Here is a 20,197-nt window from a genome sequence, read left to right on the forward strand (position 1 = left end):
TCAACAAGGGAAGCAACAGAAAGCAGCAACTGCATGATACCTAATGACAACATTTATTTGCCTTAATATTTTACTCTCTCTGAAAACTGAACTATCAGACCTTTAAAATTGCGTATTTGCTTTGGTCCAGTGGCATTTCAGCACCAAGCAGAGAAGTGACATTGGTCTCCCCTCTCTTTTATTCCAAAGACTGTTTCCCTTACATCACTGAAACATTACAGAAGCGCATGGAAACGGCTTCCTTGCAGACGGGCCTGCTCTGCTCAACTAAGACCTGCTCAGTCACACTGAGAAGCTCTAATACAGGAAAGGAAAGAGGGGCCAGGGAACGGCGCCAGCAAAGATGTCTGCGCACAGGCTCACGCGCCAGGGCAAACGATCTATTCCACTCGTAGAGCAATTCTGGGGTAGGACAGGCCTCCTTCTCATCGCTCTTTGCCCAAATTTTCTCACAGGTCACACTCACTTAAATTTCTTCCAAACGAAACTTTAGAATCATTTTATACTGTTTTAAAGAATATCTCTGATATTTTCATCAGGGACAAATGACATCTTTACAAAACTAAGCCTATGTCATTCCTCATTTGTCGGATCTTACAGAGTTTCTCAGAGATTTAGTGACAAAGTCAGATCACACAGGCCCTGCACAATTCTTCTTTTCTCCAAAGTGGTCTTATTAGCAGCAGCTAACAATTACGAAGAGCACACTGCTTGCCAGACACGCCCTGATCCCCATGACCTGGGTGCTGGGGTGGGGTGGGGTGAGGGGTCCTGGCTGGCCCCTGCTGGTACCCTCATCCACACTAGTGCTCCACCAGCAAGGATCACTTGGGCTGTTATCTTTGGACAGTTATGAGGTTGTTTGTGGTAGAGGGAAAAGAAGACATCACAAATATACCCAATTAAAACAAGGGTACAAATTATTTTTACTTAGTTTTAGTCCTTTTTTTTTCAAAAAAAATCACTGTTTCAATCCAGTTTCACTGAAATATTACGTACAATTTACTTCTCTTTCCCATGTTTTAGGGAATCATAATTCTCACGGTTTTGAAACGTCAACAGTTGTAATTGTCTAATTTTTTAAACACCAGGTTTGCACGACGTCTGGACCATATGCACACAGACGGTTTACTTTCTCAGCATCAGGAACGCATCTCAGGTCAGGTGTGAGTCCGTGCTGGTTTTATAGCTTCTCTCATAGAATCGTATTGCACGACAAAGCCAAAGGGACATGAATGCAGAGCACACAGCGGTTCTCTCTGTGGCTTACAAACAAGTGAGCATGAAGACTCAAAACTGCTGACGCCAGAGAAGAAAACACCCAGTTCTCTGTAAGTCTTATTTCAAAGCAGCTTTGTACTTGGCTACATTATCACCTAAGATGTATGAAAACAGCGTGGGGCTGCCTAAACCGTGAGGAAGTACCACATACGCCCTACAACGAATCCTTCAGGAAAGCCTAAGGGGAAGTCATGGAGAAAATGGCATCAGCCAGTCAGGATCGCACTGCCCCCAGGCTGGTCAAGACCTTCTCCGCAGCACCTACTGTGGAGCCGGCAGCTGGGTTCCCAGCACGCCTAGCACGTCCGACGGGGGCTGGTGAGTCAGCCTCCGCAGGCTTATTCACAAGATCCTGAAGAGCAGCTCTGCCGGCACGTGGCCCCGACGGCCCCTCCGCCTGGCACTGAGCAGGCGGAGAGCAGGGACAACCGCCAGCCTGTCCTGCTGGACTCACACTCCAACGTGGAGACAGACCCACACAGACGGCTCACACGCTGGCACCAAGTAGCACCGAAGACGGGGAGAACCACGGGTGGGGAAGGTGGCAGCAGTGTGAGGGAGAGGCTGAGTCCGCAGACAAAGGGATGCGGGCTGCGATTTCAGAAAACAGGGCCACTGCCGGGCGGCAGCCAGCAGGAAGAGGAGTGGACGCGGGGCGCGACCACACGGATGCACAGCACACGGTCCAATCCTAGGAACACGGCTCGTGGGCTTGCAGGTAGGGGGCCAGGACCGGCAGGAGATGGTGCCACGCCCAACGGCAGGTGACGGGGACGTTCAGAGCAGGAACCAGCCCGGCGGTGAAGGTGCAGGGCTGCTGCGTGAGTGTCGGGGAGCCCCCGGGAGCGGGGAGGACACCCCAGAGCAGCCCCGCGGCCCCAGAGCGGCTGCCCCGGCCGCCACTTCCCTACCAGGCCCCCGCACAGGCCACTGCAGCTCAGGGACTCCCGCTGCCCGACTGAAGCTCCCGCAGACGTGCCTGCAGCCCGCATCCCTTCCTTCCGCCCCGCTCGCCCCAGAGTCAGGGCTGAACTGAGGGCTCTGCCGGCCCACCACATCCCACCCTGCCTGTGCTTCTCCCAGGACAGCACCAAGAGCTCAGTCAGCGCTCCGGGGAGGGTTACAGACACATCTGCCAGCTGCTGTACAAACACATGTCGTTACAAGCAGCAGCCTTTATAAAATGAATTTTTTAAAACGATCAAAACCTTTGAAGATGTAAAGACCTACTGTGGTGAGTGAAACATTCACTGAAGTTAAAAATCACACTAAGTTTATATATTTATATATCTACGGACCTTAATTTAAGCAAATAAAAAAAATAATAGAAAAGTTAACTGCTAAGTTTTGCATCTCTTTTGCTACTCATCTGAGCCCCACATTACACAAAAGCAGCAGACTAGCAGTGAAATCTGGTCTAATTTAAAAGCTCGTGGTTCAGGTATAACTGTGGTGCAGGCAGACCTCATTTTATCACGCAGAACCCAGAAGGGAGGAGCAGCCAAGGTCCCTCCTGCTGTAACCGTGACACCAGGCGAGCAGAGAAGTGCTCCCGGGTGGCCGGCGGAACACCCAGGACCCCGTGGTCCGCACGCCTCTGACCCCACGTCCCCATGGGCCGCTCCCTTCCAAGCCGCCGGACCCCCAGCTTTTCCAGCACACGGGGTGCACACAACACGGGTGGGCTGACACACACTGACACACAAGCTCGGATGCCAGGTGTGGGCACTGCCACCCACCTCTCTGGCACAAAGGGTCCAGAAACTCCTGTAAGCCGTTTGGGATGTTTCGGACGACGTCGCAGGAGTAGCCGTCCTCGGGCAGAAGGAACGGCAGCTGCAGGTCGGGGTCCTCCTCCAGCTGTACCTCCCGCCCGTCGCTGCGTGCCAGCTCGTCGGCTGTGTTCTCCGCTACAGCCACCACATGCTCCGTCAGGTCCTGGTTGGAAAACAGACACAGAGCTAAGGACATGCTCGGTGACGGGCACAGCTGACCAGCAGCTGTCAGAAAAACGTTTAACCACGCGTAGCGTGGCTACATACACACACGCAGGGAGAGTGAAATCTATCAACAGCTCAAATCAGTCTGTAAGGCAATAAAACACTAGCACAGCACATACTCTTAATATATCAGCTACCACATGAATGATTAATTTCAAAAGACCGGTAGTTTTAAATAGAAAGAAATTCTTCGATCCCAAGAAAACGGTCTTTTTCCCTTCTCAAAAGTAATTTTTTCCTTGCACAATTTTTTAACATCCAGTTGCTAATAACCTTATTTTTATACTTAACGACATCAGAAAAAGCTCACACAATGTTAAACGTAAAAAAAAATCAGGACAAAAATATCTATTCCCAGCTTATGCAGAGGTTATTGCCTTATTATGGGTTTATGGGTGATTCTTGTTTAAAAACTTTCTGTTAGTGAGATAACGTACACACAGGACGGTTCACAAATCCTAACTGTACGGTTGAGCACACGAACACCCCGCCCCCGCTAACCAGCCCGCTTGGGGGACCGAACCACACCCACTGTGAAGCCACCGTCACTGCCCTGTCCTCCATCCCCAAAGTCTTGGCCACCCAGGCTTCTAACCCGCATCCTCCTGTGTCCCCAAGTCCGTGCAAAGGGAAGCCCAAGGTGTAGAGCCAGTATCTGACTTCCTGTGTTGTTGTGCAGCCATGTTAGGCTCCTCTACCAGACTGCGACACGGTCTATTTGGGGACAGGTAGTGGTTTCCAGGTTTGGGCGATTCTGTACCTGTCTTCTGTAGGCATAAACCCCACACTGGAGATCAATCCATCCATCCAGTTAGGTTACCTCTCTACCGAGTTCTCAGGGCACCTGCGTCCAGCGGAGGTAACGGTGGTGGTGAGCACATGCAGCATTCCTCTCTATAAAGACCAGCTGCAGCACGTACTGTTTTCTGTGTTTCTCACCCTCTGTCCCTCTAGGAGGCATCCCAAAACGGCAGACTCTGTTCTGGACAAGCACCTGGGTTTTACCAGGCAGACACCTCTGCACAGGTTGGGGAGGCCCTGCAGCTGTTGCTGCGTGAACACAAGGATGGCACTTGGGGTCTCAGGTCACAGCGCCGTGCCCAAGAACTCAGAGGTCAGGGCAACTTCCTCACTCCCCACCCCGGCTTTCCAACCATTTTCCAACAACCTCATTCCCCGAATTAAATCCCTTTCTACTTAACATGCTTATGTAGTTTCTACTTCTTGCACCGACCCCTAACTCATACAGACATCAATAGCAAAAGCGACCTCGTGAGGTGACCAAGTGAATTATCTTATTTACTAAAGGAATAAGGCAACTGATTACATAGTTTTTCCTTTTCCTCCACACTTCCCTGTGCAGACACGGCCCACATGGAGTGGCAGTGTGGCGCTGTCACTTACTGTAGGGACAAAAGGCTCATCGGGTGCACAGTGGTAATTCTGAAGTAAGGCTTGAAGTTGTAGTGAATTTAACTTGAAGCAGGTACTGTTTATATTTGGGATGTCATCGGGTGCGTACTTATCCATGGTGAGCAAAGTGGTTGCCTATTTCAGAATAAGCAACATGAAATATCATGATTTAAAAGTATTTCATAAATATTCCCCTTTACATAACATTTGTAAAACTGCAATAACTTGCTAATTTGATTTTGAAATGCAGGGTGCTTTTAAGAAAATACAGTTCCATTAATGTTACCTATATGTGTTAAACTGAGCTCAAAGCATCGTAAAGGTTTTCAGATGAACTCTTTATTAAAATATATATTTATAATGAGACTCAATAATTTATGTTCAGAGAGCATTTAAAACTTCTTAGAAACTTAAACATTTATATAACCATTAAGATCACCAATTACTAAGGTCTGAGTAAAATACCATTGTAATGACTTCTTTTTTAAAAGATTTATTATTTGTTTGTTTAATTCATTTATTTTTGGCTGTGTCGGGCCTTAGTTGCAGCACGTGGGATTTTCGTTGAGGCATGCAGGATCTTCCGTCGTGGTGGGCAGGCTTCTCTCTAGTTGTGGTGCGCGGGCTCCAGGGCGCGTGGCCTCTGTAGTTTGCAGCACGCGGGCTCTCTAGCTGAGGTGCACAAACTCAGCTGTTGTGGCGCGCAGGCTCAGTTGCCCCGCGGCATGTGGGACCCCAGTTCCCAGACCAGGGATCGAACCCACGTCCCCTGCACTGTGAGGTGGATTCTTTCCCACTGGACCACCAGGGAAGTCCCTGTAATGACCTTTTTAACAACTCGCTGACTCAATCAAAGTAAGAGGGCAGAAACTTCTTTTGAAACTAAATCTTTTTAAGAGACTGAGAAAAAAATTATACATTGTAATAATACTAAAAAAATGCTCTAGATACTCACTTCCTTAACTGCAAAATACCAGTTCCTAGTCTTTGGATACCTAGGAAATTCCTAGAACTGGTTAAGCCATTAGGACATGGCTCTTCTGTACTCCTTTGTTCCTTTCTTCTTCTCTTGCTCTGTTCCTGGTGATTTGATGATTTTCTGGAGTGGTGTGCTTAGACTCCTTTCTGTTTATCTGCATATCTGCTATAGGTTTTTGCTCTGCGGTTACCTGGCTTTGTATTCTTAAAGAGGCAATCATCATCCATTTTCAAATTGGAATTTATCTTTCAGTATGGAGCTTTATGAAATATACCTTACTATTCTCAATTTTAAAAACCCTTTAAGGTATTTACTCTACTGAGTACCACCTGTTACGGGCTATACTGTGCCCTCCAAAATTCATATGGGGAAGTCCTAACCCTGTTTACCTCAGAATGTGACCTTATTTGGAGACACGATCCTAACAGAAGGAATCAAGTTAAATCAGGTCAGTAGGTCTGGCGTCTTTATAAAAGGCGGACTTTTGGACACAGATGTGCGTCCAGGAAGAAGGCCCCAGGAAGACAAAGGCCGAGACAGGGAGGGGTGGTGTGTCCACAAGCCCGGGGACACCAAAGACTGCCAACGGCCAGCAGAGCCTACGGAGGCCTGGAGCAGATTCTCCCTCGCAGGAACCAATGTGCCCTGACCTTGATCTCAGACTTCTGGCCTCCAGAGACAATAAATTTCTGCTGTTTAAGCCACCAAATTTGTTGTACTTTGTTCAAGCAACCCAGGCAAACTAATAAACCACCGTTTCATTATCTGTACATGTAAAAAACCCCAAAAGGAGGGTGCTGAGTTCTGTGGAGTCTACGTTACCCCCGTGATAGAACCAGAGACATGTACGACAGCGCCCACTGAGCAGGGAAGCGGGGCTGGGACCACCCACCTGCACGATCCTGCTGAGGTGACAGTCGGCTGCCAGCTCCAAGCCCTGCTTCTCCGCCCAGGCCTCCACGTGCCCGAGCTGCTGGCGGATGATGGCGCCCCAGTAGTGGGAGCACAGCCCCGACTCGGGGTCGGTTACCAGCCTGTTGAACAGCCACATGTTGATGAAGTGGAAGAGCTGGGAGAAGAGCTGGATGGTCAGCGCAGCGTTGACCCGGCAGCGGCGCAGCAGCGACATGGCCCCCGTGAGCGTGTGCAGCACGTCGTCTGTGCAGAGAGACGGCACCGAGTCACCGAAAGGGCTCCGGAATTCGCGGTAAACGCGCGCTGACGTCTGTTCAACCTCTTTAGAACAGCAATCTCATTCCAACAGGAAGCAGTGACGTAGTCTCGAACTACCAACACGTAGTGGTATGAACTGTATCTACTTAAGTTCACCCGGACAGACTTCTGGGAAAGTCTGATGTCGCACCAGCAGGATGCGACAAAAGGAGAACTCTTCTTAAACAAGACACATGGTGATTACAATTTATTATTTAAAGAATGCCAAATCCAATAGGTTGTCTCATTTACTTTCATAATACCTCCCTCTCACATACAGCAAATACTAAAATGAAGCTAAACAAACGGGAGAAGGAGGGAAGGAGAGGACGAAGGCGAAAAAGAGAACCCTAACCTATTTTTGGTCTTTGCAGACTGTTCTCTTCGGGGTCGTCCAGAAAGGCTGGCATGTAATTATTCAGTTCTGACTGAAGACAGTGAACCAGGTATCTGAAAATACGTAGACAATTTTAATAATCTCAGAATGACGCCCTGCTATTATCAGACATAATATCACAAGTGAAACAATTTGTACTGTTTAGAAATATCTTCCATGTAAAAAATATATGTAATAGTTCTACTCTCGGGATTCTTGAAACATAGCTAATTGAATTAAATTTATTAAATCAACACATTTTGCATATAGTTATTTATGCTTCTTGATATCCATCTTCAATTAGGGTAAATAAAAACCCTTAAAATTAGTTTTGAAAACTTAACCAGAAAACATGTTTTAAATCTTTACAGAATAGTATCATCTAAACACACGTTCTTACTTAAAGGCCATTTGAACCAAGTGGGCTAGAACATCCTGGGCATCCAACGTGATTCGACTAAGATCTCGGTCCTGCTTTATGAAGTTGAGAAGCTCAGATGCATTTGCCATCCAGAAAGCAAGTGCCCCTGCAATATTCTTCTGTTTCTGTAGATAGAACACGTTTCCGTAAGCAACCACAGGACAAACAACAATAATAAAAATAAAAAGGAATGCTCTTGAAAAGCTGCTGTAGATAGACCAGTACCTTCCCATTTTCACCAAGGTATTTACCACAGATACCAGATACTTGCAGAGGATTTGGGTACATACATAGCAATGGAAAGTAAAAACCCACTGCAACTTCTTAGGATTCATGTATAGACACATGGATCTAATGAGCTACTATTTATGGAATCAGTGGGGGAAAGGAGGTATCAAATAATACAACACCAAATTGGAGATTGTGCATTATCTGGTAATCTGTGAAGTATACACACATGTATCCATGGTTACCCAACAGCCACCCTGATACTCAAAGTCACTGGCTTGGACACCAAGCAACTCGGTATCAAGTACTGATCTATCATGTCATCTCCCGACCACGTGTGCAGGCCAGGCAACCTCAGATGAGATCCAAAGAATAGGAACCAAGGATAAACAATAAAGAGAAGAAACAGAACTTTTGTCATTTCATATCCACACTGAAGTGCATTAAGCAAAAGTTATGAAATGCTGATAAAGGTTGCACAGTCAAAAAAGGATTTTAGTACTGCATGTTCCAGCTGCCAAATGAGTGTTATGAGCCTCGGTCCAGTTGTTGTTGTACTTTGACATGGAAGCAGCATGAGAAACTCAGCTAAGCCAACACAGCCAGGATCGGCTCCCAGCAGTATGTCCTACCTGATCAACCTGGTCTACTTCCTGGAGAAAAACAGACGCGGGGAAACCAAGCAGAACGAGAGAAAGAAACTTGTAAACAATCATGATAGTTAAAAAAAAAAATCAAAACACTAACATGAAGGTACGACACGAGGGTACAACATTTAGTTACGCTATTCCCATGTTACACGCTCATTTACAGTTCTGAGGCAGCTTTGGAAGTCTAGGGCATGAACGATTAGTTTCATGTTCTTAAAACTGGCACAATAATGAAGGGAATTCCTAGAGTTTATCTATAAAGAAGATGTTACAATAAACAAATGAATACACTGATCTCTTTAAAAGATTTACCAAAAAAAGGACTTATTAACATCTCTTAACAGCGTTGCGTGTTTGAGACGACTTAAACGTACACAACTTGAGAGTCTATTCTCCTGGATCAGTTAATAAGAATGAAAAGACAAGAAAGACCAGCAGAAACAGTAAGAGCTGAGAACTTAAAAATGTATTAAAAACGTATTATTTCTATACTAGAAAGGAGTAACTTGTTTTTTGAAAGTAGGTTTTTACAAATGAAAGAATTTTAATTATTCCATAATTTCTCTCTAAAAATTGAAGATTTTTAGATCTTCAATCTAAATATTGAAGATTTTTAGATCTCCAATCACATACTGAACCTAAATCTGAAGTCTGAAAGGCTTGTCCTGATAATGGTGATTTCACTGCCTAGTTAAGAAAAGTCCATCAAAAGTAGTTTGCTGATGGGAGTCTGATAATTTGAAATCCAAGCGCGATGGAAGACAGACAATGGCTCTGAATGACAACTGGAAAGGAAATCCACATCTGTCTATAAAATAATGAGAGTAACAAAATGGTATCCAAATAAAACGACTTTCCTTTTTATCTGTTTCCTCACTTGGGTAGAAGACTCATAACCTCCTCAAATTCATAGGCTAACCACTCAAACATAAAAGAAACCCTTCTTGAAAACGTCTGGCCTTTTAAAACAGTTCTGAGGGAATTAAAAGACTAGTTTGCCTCAAACTAGTCTTTTCTAGTTTGAAAAGTATCCTGACAGGAGAAAAACAATCAAACCATCTAGCCATGTTATGTAACATTATATACCTAGAGTTTCACAGCTGAATAATAAATAGTGTTGACAAGTGATTTAGGAACACTTTTTTAAAAAGTCTGTAAATTTACTTTTAAGGACTTTAAACCTCCAAGTTATCTAAAAGTCTGGAAAACTATTATGCCCATTTTATCAACTACAGACAAGACAGTACTAAAGGAAACAAACCATTTTGCCAAGAGAATATCCTTATTTCCTGAAAATTTAAAAACTGGTTTATGAAAGAATCTGATTTTCATCGTAGGTGAGAAATGTCACGATGTCCATTATAGTCAGGATGTCCATTATACCTACACAAGTGCTATCAAAAAACCCAGATGCTAACTACCAACATCCTAGTAGGCTCATTATAAAAGAACAAGTCCTTTTTCATAACCATTAAAAATTTTTAAGAAGGTGTCAGGAACTGATGGGGCGGGTAATGGAGAGAAACTGCTCGGTGGGTGAGGGGTTGGTCTGGAGGGATGGAAAAGCTATGGAACCAAGTCCAGGAGGCTGCACAACACTGTGAATGTACGGATGCTACCCAACTACTCACTTTAAAATGGTTCACTTTATGTTATGTGAATTTCACTTCAGTAATTTATTATTATTTTTTCAATTCTCAATGCCTTCTCACAACTAGTGTAATTTCAAGGGTCTTTTTCATGATCATTATGTTACCATGTACAGTTTCTCTTCCCTTATTTTAAATTTTGTAGGGAAGAAACAGAAAAGCAGTTTACATTTCTTTTCAACTTTTAAAGCTATACAATTTCTAATCCTACTTATGTAACTTTCGTTTTAGAAAAAATTCCTAAGATGAAGTCAAACATGTAAACAAATCTGAAATGTTAAAAAAACTAACTTAATTGATTTAAAAATTATAAATGCGGTCACTGAAGTGGCAGGGCTTTGCAGGCTGGCGCTTACCTGAATGACCCCTTCCATCATGCTCACCATCTTGTTGACAATGGCGATCACTTTGTGCGTCCGTTCTGCGGGACTGACATCGGGTCTGTACTGGCTGGACAATACATACCGACACGCCATATATAACACGTATGTAGGTGACAACTTAAAATGGACTGTAGAGCTATTAGTGTAATTTATAATGGCAGATAAAAATGAATCTTCAGCTGTGAAAAGATTTCAAAAAAGAAGAAGAAGAAAAAAAAAAGAACAAAAAAAACCCCATGAAAATCAGATGGAGAAAAATGGAACAAGAAGTAATTTACTACCAATGGAATCTGAAATTACTCACAACTTTCCCTGAATTCAATGCTTGCAGGCAGTATTAGGTCAGGCCCAGGAGTGTCCTGAGTTCTGAAAGAGGAAAATGGCCATTTCTTAAAATCCGGTCACAGTAGCTAATAACATCACCGACAACCAGTGCAGATTTCTGCAACTATTTCTTAAATGTCTCTATATAAAATTTTTTCAAATAATACACAGCCTAATGACTGGTTTTCATGTGGAACCTATTCAAACGTTCAAATGAGTGAACTGGGAGTGACCACGTCCCAGCTCCTCACAGAGGTCAGGTCTTTGAAGTATCTGCTTCCGACAGGAGAACAGATCTGACCCTGTTTCTTTATTATTGATGAAGACGTCGTGTGGAGCAGAGAGATCAGGCTGCCAGGCACCTGCTACCGCAATGGCTCAAGTGACAATGAAGAGACACTGCTGGGAGACACAGAGAAAATCTAAACCACACTGAGCTTGAAACTGAGCTCTCACACAGGAAAAAGTAAAGTGTCCTAAGAGCTAGACATCACCTTTCTCTCCCAATAAAGGTTAGACACGTGACCCCTGCCAGTCCAGGTCCCCTCGACCACTCAGTGTTAGCGTTTGTCCACATGCACAGAGACCAGGCCGTAGGATGACTAACACAGCTGACTACAGATCTGCAGGTACAGACGGGCGAACTAAAGTAATTCCTTTCCAACAACAAATGTTCTGGTCCCTCCATTCCCATCTTCTCCATGCACCAAAAGATGAATAAGGGGAAATATAATGTGAGTTCATTCAAACTATCATAAACATGAAAAGTAAAAACAAAAACCTTCTTTTCACCAAATTATATGCTTCAAAGTTTATTATCCAGTCTATGATTTATTAATTTGGATTTAACTCAATAATTTAGGTATAAAAACGCTCTTAGAAACAGGAGTAATTCAAAAGCTCAATTATTTTAATATGTCTTTCTTATGCTGCCATATTTGTAAACATCTGAAATTGTAGCTAAGCAGTTATTTTCAATTTAATACCCGTAACGTGAACCTGGATAAATTTTACCAATTTTTTTTAATGCTTCATCACTTCAACAAATCTATTAAAAATAAGGAATTCAAATTCTCATTGAAAAAATTTTAAAAATGTGTCAGTGATATTTTAAAAGTCTTTTCCATCACTCACAATCTTTTCCTTGACTAAGGTTAGTATTTAATTGCTCATGAAAGCCACTTAGATTTTTATGACCACACCAATGAAGAAGAACTGCTTATACTAACAATGTATTATATACACGAAAAATACAGAGACTGAAAATGGGAAGAACCTTCTGTTTCCATCACTGTCTTCATATCAACAAAGCAACACATATTTATAGTTCCAATAAAACTTAAACAAGTCTTGGCAAAACAAAAGAATATGACCTTGCAAAAAACTTAATTAAAATATATGCTCACAGGAGAAAATAATTCCTGACATACAATTAATCATCATATGGCTATTCTGACACTATATTATCATTATTTATTAACTGTATTAATAAGTTAGTAAGTATATACTTATTAATTTTGCATATCCTAAAAACATTATCCTAATCAATCTTCCCCTCCCCTATCGATTATTTGCTTATTCAAGTATTTATGGGCTAAGAACCACGATACATACCTCTTGACCACCTTGTAAGTAAATGGAGGTTAACTCCTTATAATACTAATTCACCGCTCTGAACATTTAATTCTAGAATACACTACCAAAAACAAGTCCGGACACAGAAAGTAGGCTATTTATTATTATGTCTAAAAAAAAATTCTCCATGTATAGTGATTCATATTGTAATTGTAAAAAAATTCACAAAAAATACTGAATAATAACCAAAAGCCCATAATAAAAATAAGGTAAAAATTTGAGATTCCCAGATGAGTCTACAGATTTAATTACTATGATGAATGATATTAAAATCTTATCATGTACAGTGCCCTCTGCTGCAAGATGGAAAATTTAAGAACTGTATCAGTTGCTGGTCACCAAACCGGTAAGTGACCTGCCTCAGCTAATGCCTTGGTTACTGGATCTGTGAAAGGGAACAGTCGGAATGGCCTCGTCAAAAATCTGAATAGCACCAAAAGACGAGCGTTCCTGGTTCCACTGCCGATAATGAGAGTATTCACACCAAGCTCCCCTGTTTCTGCCTGAGCAGGAGGGCTCAACACGTACAATGAACCACCATGCCTTCCAACACTGAAACAATTTTAGAAGCCACAAGGAAACAGAATTCTGACTTAAGGTGAGATATATTTAAAAATCTTAAGAAAAGGAAATAACAAAAGGTCTAAGTTCTCTGTTCACAAAAACTAGGCAAGACCAATGCCAGCAGAGAAGAAGACTCATGTCCGGCAATCAACAGGGAGCCATCAGAGCGTGAGACCGAGCAGGATGGCGCTCCGTAACTCGGAAACACTCAACTTCAAAGTCAGTTTTGGCTCTGTGTATTTTTAAACACGTGAGGATTTCCTCTAGAAATGGGTAAAACGATTAGTCTTATCTAAATATCAAAATGGTCAAATACTGAAATCCTACAAAAATTCCCTTTCTCCCTGTTTTTACCAAGTAGCACCTTTAACACTGAAACATCTTACTTCAAGCTGCATCCCGTTTCAACGGGATGAGGCCATGGCATGTAAGTGAAGGATTAATTGTTGATGAAGCATTTTTTTTTCAATTCGGTAACATGAAAAGGAAATAACCTTAAAGTACTGCGAACATTCTAAAAATGTCAGCTAAACCTCTAGAGTGAGTAACTTTTAACCGTAACCCTCTCCAGGTGTACTTTCACTCCTTTCATAATTAAAAAGGCACCCATTTCCCACCTGCTTTCTTGCCTGCGGTAGTCCAGCTGCTGCTCCACTCTGACCATGGGCTTCACCATCCCTCGCTCGGCGGTGCTGGCGGCAGACAGCCCCCTGTCGCCGTCCAGCCTGGAGGAGCTCTAAGTCCAGGGGAAACACAGGGCGTTTAAACACAGCACGCGGACCAACCACGCTTCACACTCAGTCAGCGTCGCGGGGGAGGCAGGCGGGGGCCGCAGAGGGACAGCAGGGGCCAGGAGGGGCCCAGCAGTGCCGAGGATGCTACGTCCACAGCAGTGTGCCCGAGAGCACAGTCACTGAGAGAATAACAGCACACATGGACACTCTCCCCATCCGGCTCTAAAACACAGGCATGCAGGCATGAGGCACACACACCAGGGCCCTGCAGAAAGTGCAGTAATAGCAGCGACCTGACTCCACAGAGTTCTCTTGGGTCAGGACACAGTGGACAGGGTATGTGCACAATGTGAAGAGGCAGGTCTTTGTTTACTTGTGAGCTTTAAGGAAGGATGTAAAAATTCACTCATCACAGCTCAAAACCTAGTGAAGAATTCAGTACAGAAACTGGCTTACTTCTTGCCCTTAATCAACACGGGGAAAAGACACCTATAAAGCAACCCAACACAGTACATTTAAGTCCCTCCAAGCAGTGCCCACTCCTAGCCAGCCTGTGGCTGACGGAGGGATGAGTTACTGATATTCAGAAAGCAATCAGAACAGAATCAATAAACTTAGGTAAAAAATCCACTGCAGCAAAAAATTTATGTAAGACTTCTTGCTACATCCCTTACTGTAGAAACTGAGCACAGATAAGTAAATAAAAATCATCCTGGCCTTACCAACCAGAGATGAACATTGTGCAGGATGTATCTTTCCATTCTTTATATTTCCCATAAATGACATTACACAGCCTACGCTCTGCAAAAGATACTTTTTCTTATGTTGTAGACATCTCGTAATATTATTTTTATGTTACAGAATTGTAACAGCTGTATTAACATTTTGTTGTCTATTCATCAAGGTTCATTAAACCAATTTTTATTAGGTTGTTTAAAATGTTCATCAGTATAAAGTGTCAGGATAGCTGTGCTTGTTTGTGTGTGTATATATATAAATACACACACACACACATATTCACACACAGTAATTAATTACTTTGTTAAGGTACGGCTACAGAAATAAAATTGCTTGGTCAGTGGATGGCAATATTTAGACTACAAAAAATTGTTATAAATGAATAATGATAAGGCAATGAACAAATAAACTGATATGTTTATAAACATGTTACAAAACCACTTTAGCTGTTTTCAAATGACTTTTAGAACAAATGCTCACAAAACAGCTGAAGGAAGCAGGAAAGAAAGGTGTGTATCTGTGTGTGGAGAAGGATTTAATCATGTTAAAATACACACATGAACACACACATGCATACAAGAGTTCAGAAAAGGATCTACCAAAATTTTACCAAAAGCCAACCGTGAACTGTGGATGAACTGTTTTCGGTTTTTTTACGTTTTCTCAATTTAACCAAGTTTTCTATATTGACTATGCATTTTTATAAGAAGCAAAAATTTTTTATAAAGATGGTTATTATATTGGGTTCTGAGAGTCCTTACTCATTAAGTTGCTTAGTAGATCTTTACTGAGACTTTTACGTACTACTAGGCATTTTTCTCAGCAGCAAAAGTGCGGCAGTGAGCACACAAGCCCTACGACCCTCACAGAGCTCACACTCCACAGTCAATCAACAAACAAGTAGCGTACGGTATAGCAAAGGCTGCACCAAGAATTTCAAGTACGGTGTGTACTAGTGCCAGGGCGCTCAAGGAAGACTCCTTCACGGAGGAGACTTCACATGAAGTCGGAGGTAAGAAGGGGCTTGCCGGGGGACAACCAGCGGAGGGAGCGTTCCACGAGAAGCGGGCCCACCCGGCCTCTGGGTGGGATGGGGGTGGGCGTCCCGGGAACAGAAGCAGTGGTGGCACATGCTGAGCTGAGAGGGAAGGGGGCCAGGCCCCAGGAGCTGTGTGACACAGAGCGATGAATGACCGTGTGACAGCGGGACAAGACACCACCTGGAGGCTTCGGAAGCAGGTCAGCAGCAACGTTTAATTCACGTCTTTAATACCTCGGTTCAGCTGCCGGGAAGAGAATGACGGGCCAGGCAAGAGCAGAGGAGGGGCTGCCGTCTAAGAAGCTCTGTGGTCCCTCTGCCACAGGACGGCTGCAGCCTGAGCCAGACTCTCCCGGGGACGACACACAAAGGAGGGTCAGAGGGCAGGGGCCGAGCCGGCGGGACCCGCCGGTGACCGGGTGACGGGGTGACCGGGTGAGGGGACGGGGGGGACCAGGGCGGCCTGCGACGGGTTTCTGTCGAGCGATGCCGAGGACGCTGGGGGACGGGACGTCGGGCCCCGAGGTGGGGGAGGGTGAGGGAGAGAAGGTGCGTGAGAAAGAAGGTCTCCGTCTGTCTCAGCTGCGCTGAATGTGACGGGCGCTGCAGAGTCTGGGGGGGGGTGGCGCCCAAGACGGGAGTGGCGCGCACGCAGAGGGCATCCAGAAGCCTAAGGTCAGCTGGGGAACAGGTACCAACAGAAGAGGGGGGCCCAAGGTCTGAAGCCTTGGCCCCCAATTTCAGAATCAGGCGGTGGGGGGGGGACCCACCAATCAGACTGAGGAGGAAGGTGCCCTGATACGGGGGCGAGAGAGGCCCTGGGGCAGAGGGCGTGCACCGGCTGGGTGGTGCTGGCACCGCTGGGACAGACCACGCGGGACCTGGAACCGGGGGCGTCGGTGCCCGGGACGGGCACGGCCCTGCGAACGGGCAGGGAAAGGCGATGGCGCGCAGGCCGTGGACACGGCCACCACCAAGGACCCCTGCCAGAAACCGTGCTGAGGACACCAGTACGTAACAGGCAGTAGCTGGAGAGGACAGGAAGGAAGGGTCTTAAAAACCTGTCCCGGTGCCGGAAGATGAGCCACCGCGAGCAGCCCCTGCCCCCAAGCCGGGCCCGTGAACGGCGCGGCGGAAGGGGCAAGGCCGGGGAGCTCTGGCTTCTCGTGAGGCACCGAGACGCCCGCCGCCCCCGTGGAGAGAGGTGGGCGAGGGGTCCCAGCCACCAACCGTCCCACACAAGGAGCCACCAGCAAGACCAGCAAGCAGACTGAGTCCAAACCGCTCTGCACAGCTACGAAGAAACAAAACAACTGCTGTTTCCGTCCACCGAGTCTGGGTGTGGGGTGTTGCCCAGCAGTCGATAGCCAGCACGAGGACAGAAGTAAACCAGCTGTGCAAGAGAGAGAGAGAGAGAGCACAGCACAGCACCCACGGACGTGAAGTGGCAGCCGGGAGCCGGGACCCAAGCGCCCACGGACGTGAAGCGGCAGCCGGGAGCCGGGACCCAAGTGGAGGTAAGAGGGCAGGAGTCTGTTATCTGCGGGTTGGCCTGACCGAGAAAGGCTGGCCACACAGAGGACAAGCCTAGGACACACTGCCTGGGAGAGAAAGCACAACCTCCCGGCCTTAAGGGAAAAGACAGTCTGCTGCTCACGAATCACCACGAGAAACACAAGTGGTTAGGACACCCACACGTAGGCCACTATTAACGTCTGTCTGTACAATACTTTTACGAGGATGTCACCAGTAATTCATCAAGGACGTCCTGCTGTGTGAAACAGACACAGTCCTGTCAGTAAGAGACAACCACCTACCTTGCTCGCCGGTAATGCTGTTCCACTACGAACGTCGCCTCCTAAATCAAAAGTTGTCTCCGGAACAATTCTGTTGAGATAAAATAAGAAATACATAGAATTAATAATTCTCCAATGATAAGAGGTAGTCTCTTCTTTATAATACAAAAGGAATAGTTAGCTAAATATCCCAATGTTCAAAGATCTTCAAGAAATACTTTACTGTCAGAATATGAACTTAATGAATTAAAAAACTACTGTAACTTTATGAACTTTTCCTACCAATGTACAATGAATACTCGAGATCAGATTTTTGAAAACTAATAACAAAAAATTGAAAGGAAGCATAAAGAAAAAAAGAGAAAGCTGTTCCATCAGTGAGTCTCTCTAGGCTACAAATGGCACGTAGACAGCGCAGACGGCCGAGGTGCCAGGAGCCCACGTGTGGACTCAGGGAAGGCCGGAGTGGGGTGGGGTGGGGTGGGGTGGGGGGGTGGAGTGGGCGTGAAGACAGGGCACAGGCCCAGCTGACTCCTGCCTGAAAGCCAAGCTGATGGTTTTTTAAAAGCTCACGGATACCACTATTAGGCTACAAATAAAGAAATGGAGAAATTTTTGATAATGTCAATAATTAGAACCAGAGTAATTCTAAACAGTTTTTAAGAATATCTCAAAAATACCGAAACTGTTAAACTTATCATTATGAAAAATTAGTTCAGAATATAAACAAAATCTCATTTTAAAGAGTCAATAATCTGAGGCAAGCTATAGCTCTTCGGCACAAATGAAGGGTGAATGCAATCCATTTATTCCAGTTCATGAGAGAGGCCCAACCAAAGGGAAAAGAGCCCTAAAACACCTGTTAAGAGGCTCATACACCATGATCAAGTGTGATTTATCCCAGGGATGCACACAGATGGTTCAACAGCCGCAAATCCATCAACGTGGCACACCATGCTAACAAAAAGGATAAAAAACCCACGTGATCATCTCAACATATGCAGAACAAGATCTGACAAAATCCAACAGCCATTTGTGATAAAAACTCTCCACAAAGTGGGTACAGAAGAAACATCCCTCATCATCATAAAGGCCATGTATGACAAACCTAAGCTAACATCATACTCAACAGTGAAGAACTGAAAGCATTTCCTCTAAGATCAGGAAGAAGACAAGGATGCCCACTCTCACCAATTTTATTCAACAAAGCCAGAGCAATTAGGCAAGAAAAAGAAATAAGAACCATCTAAATCAGAAAACAAGGGAAACTGTCACTATTTGCAGATGACAAGATGTTACATACAGAAAACCCTAAAGACTCCACTAAAAAAAATTTGTTAGAATAAGCCAATCCAGTAAGCCTACAGGGTTCAAAACCAATAACAAAAATATGTTGTGTTTCTATACACAACTAATAAAATATCAGAGACATTAAGAAAACAATCCCATTTACAGCCACATCAAAAAGAATAAATAAAACACCTAAAAATAAATTTAACCAAAGAGGTGAAAGACCAGTACACTGAAAACTCCAAGATACTGATTAAAGAAATTGAAGAAGATACAAATAAATGGAAGATATTTGTTATTTTGTGCTCATGGACTGGAAGAATTAATATTGTTAAAATGTCCATACCACCCAAGGCAATCTATACATTCAGTGGAATCCCTATCAAAATTCCAACGGCATTTTTCACAAAAATAGAACAATTCTAAAATTTGTATGGAACCACAAAAGATCCCAAGTAGTAAAAGCAACCCTGAGAAAGAACAAAGCTTTCTCGAGAAAGAACAAAGAAAAAGAACAAATTACTCCCTGATTTCAAACTATATTATTGTACAAAGCTATAGTAATCAGGACAGGATGATATCAGCATAAAAACAGACACACAGATCAATGGAACAGGACAGAGAGCCCAGAAATAAACCCACACACATATGGTCAATTAATCTATGACAAAGGAGCCAGGAATACACAATGACAGAGAATACAGAGGACAGTCTCTTCGATAAAAAGTGTTGGGAACACTGGACAGCCACGTGCAAGAGAATGAGGATGGATCACTATCTTACACCAAACACAAAAATTAACTCAAAATGGACCAAAGGCTTGAGTAAGATCTGAAACCATAAACTCCCAGAAGAAAACATAGGCAGTAAGCTCCTTGACACTAGTCTTGGTGATGAGTTTTTGTATCTGACAAAAAAGTAAAGGCAACAAAAGCAAAATAAACAAGTGGGACTGCAGCAAACTAAAAGCTTCTGCACAGCAAAGGAAACCACCGACAAAATGAAGAAGCAATGTGTGCAAGGGGAGAAAATATTTGCAAACCATATATCTGATAAGGGGTTGATATCCAAAATATATAAAGACTTCATACAACTCAGTAACAACATCTCCTCCCAAAACAAAAAACAATTAACAAACGGGCAGAGGATCTGAATAAACATTTTCTAAAGACATACAGATCACCAACAAGTACATGGCAAAATGCTCGACATCATTAATCATCAGGGAAATGCAAATCAAAACCGTAAGGAGACATCACCTCACACCTATCAGAATGGCCATCATCAAAAGGACAAGAGGTATGTGTTGGTGAGGGTGTGGAGAAAAGGGAACACTCGTGCACTGTTGGTGGGAATGGAAATCGGTGCAGCCACTATGGAGACCAGTAATGGAGGTTCCTCAACAATTAACACTAGAGCTACCATATGACCCAGCAATCCCACTTCTGGGTGTATATCCAAAGATGATGAGAACACTGACTTGAT

At 44.2% G+C, this 20,197-nt stretch overlaps 1 protein-coding gene across 11 annotated transcripts in view; it reads right to left on the reverse strand.

Annotated features, from left to right (window-relative positions):
- AFDN (afadin, adherens junction formation factor) overlaps positions 1-20,197 on the reverse strand; it is a 134,612-nt gene that overhangs the window by 38,797 nt on the left and 75,618 nt on the right. For 6 of the 11 annotated variants that reach the window (XM_060114396.1, XM_060114393.1, XM_060114398.1 and 3 more), the window contains exons 11-20: positions 17,444-17,513; positions 13,733-13,851; positions 10,897-10,958; positions 10,566-10,771; positions 8,543-8,563; positions 7,662-7,807; positions 7,241-7,335; positions 6,566-6,831; positions 4,686-4,829; positions 3,021-3,219 (exon numbers count right to left, since the gene is read on the reverse strand). In XM_060114396.1, coding sequence (XP_059970379.1) covers positions 3,021-3,219; positions 4,686-4,829; positions 6,566-6,831; positions 7,241-7,335; positions 7,662-7,807; positions 8,543-8,563; positions 10,566-10,771; positions 10,897-10,958; positions 13,733-13,851; positions 17,444-17,513 — 1,328 coding nt within the window. The remainder of the gene's footprint in view (positions 1-3,020; positions 3,220-4,685; positions 4,830-6,565; positions 6,832-7,240; positions 7,336-7,661; positions 7,808-8,542; positions 8,564-10,565; positions 10,772-10,896; positions 10,959-13,732; positions 13,852-17,443; positions 17,514-20,197) is intronic. The other 5 variants (XM_060114400.1, XM_060114403.1, XM_060114401.1 and 2 more) reach the window with 1 other exon arrangement.

This window comes from Mesoplodon densirostris, chromosome 12, assembly GCF_025265405.1.
Source record: "Mesoplodon densirostris isolate mMesDen1 chromosome 12, mMesDen1 primary haplotype, whole genome shotgun sequence".
NCBI classification, from domain to species: domain Eukaryota; kingdom Metazoa; phylum Chordata; class Mammalia; order Artiodactyla; family Ziphiidae; genus Mesoplodon; species Mesoplodon densirostris.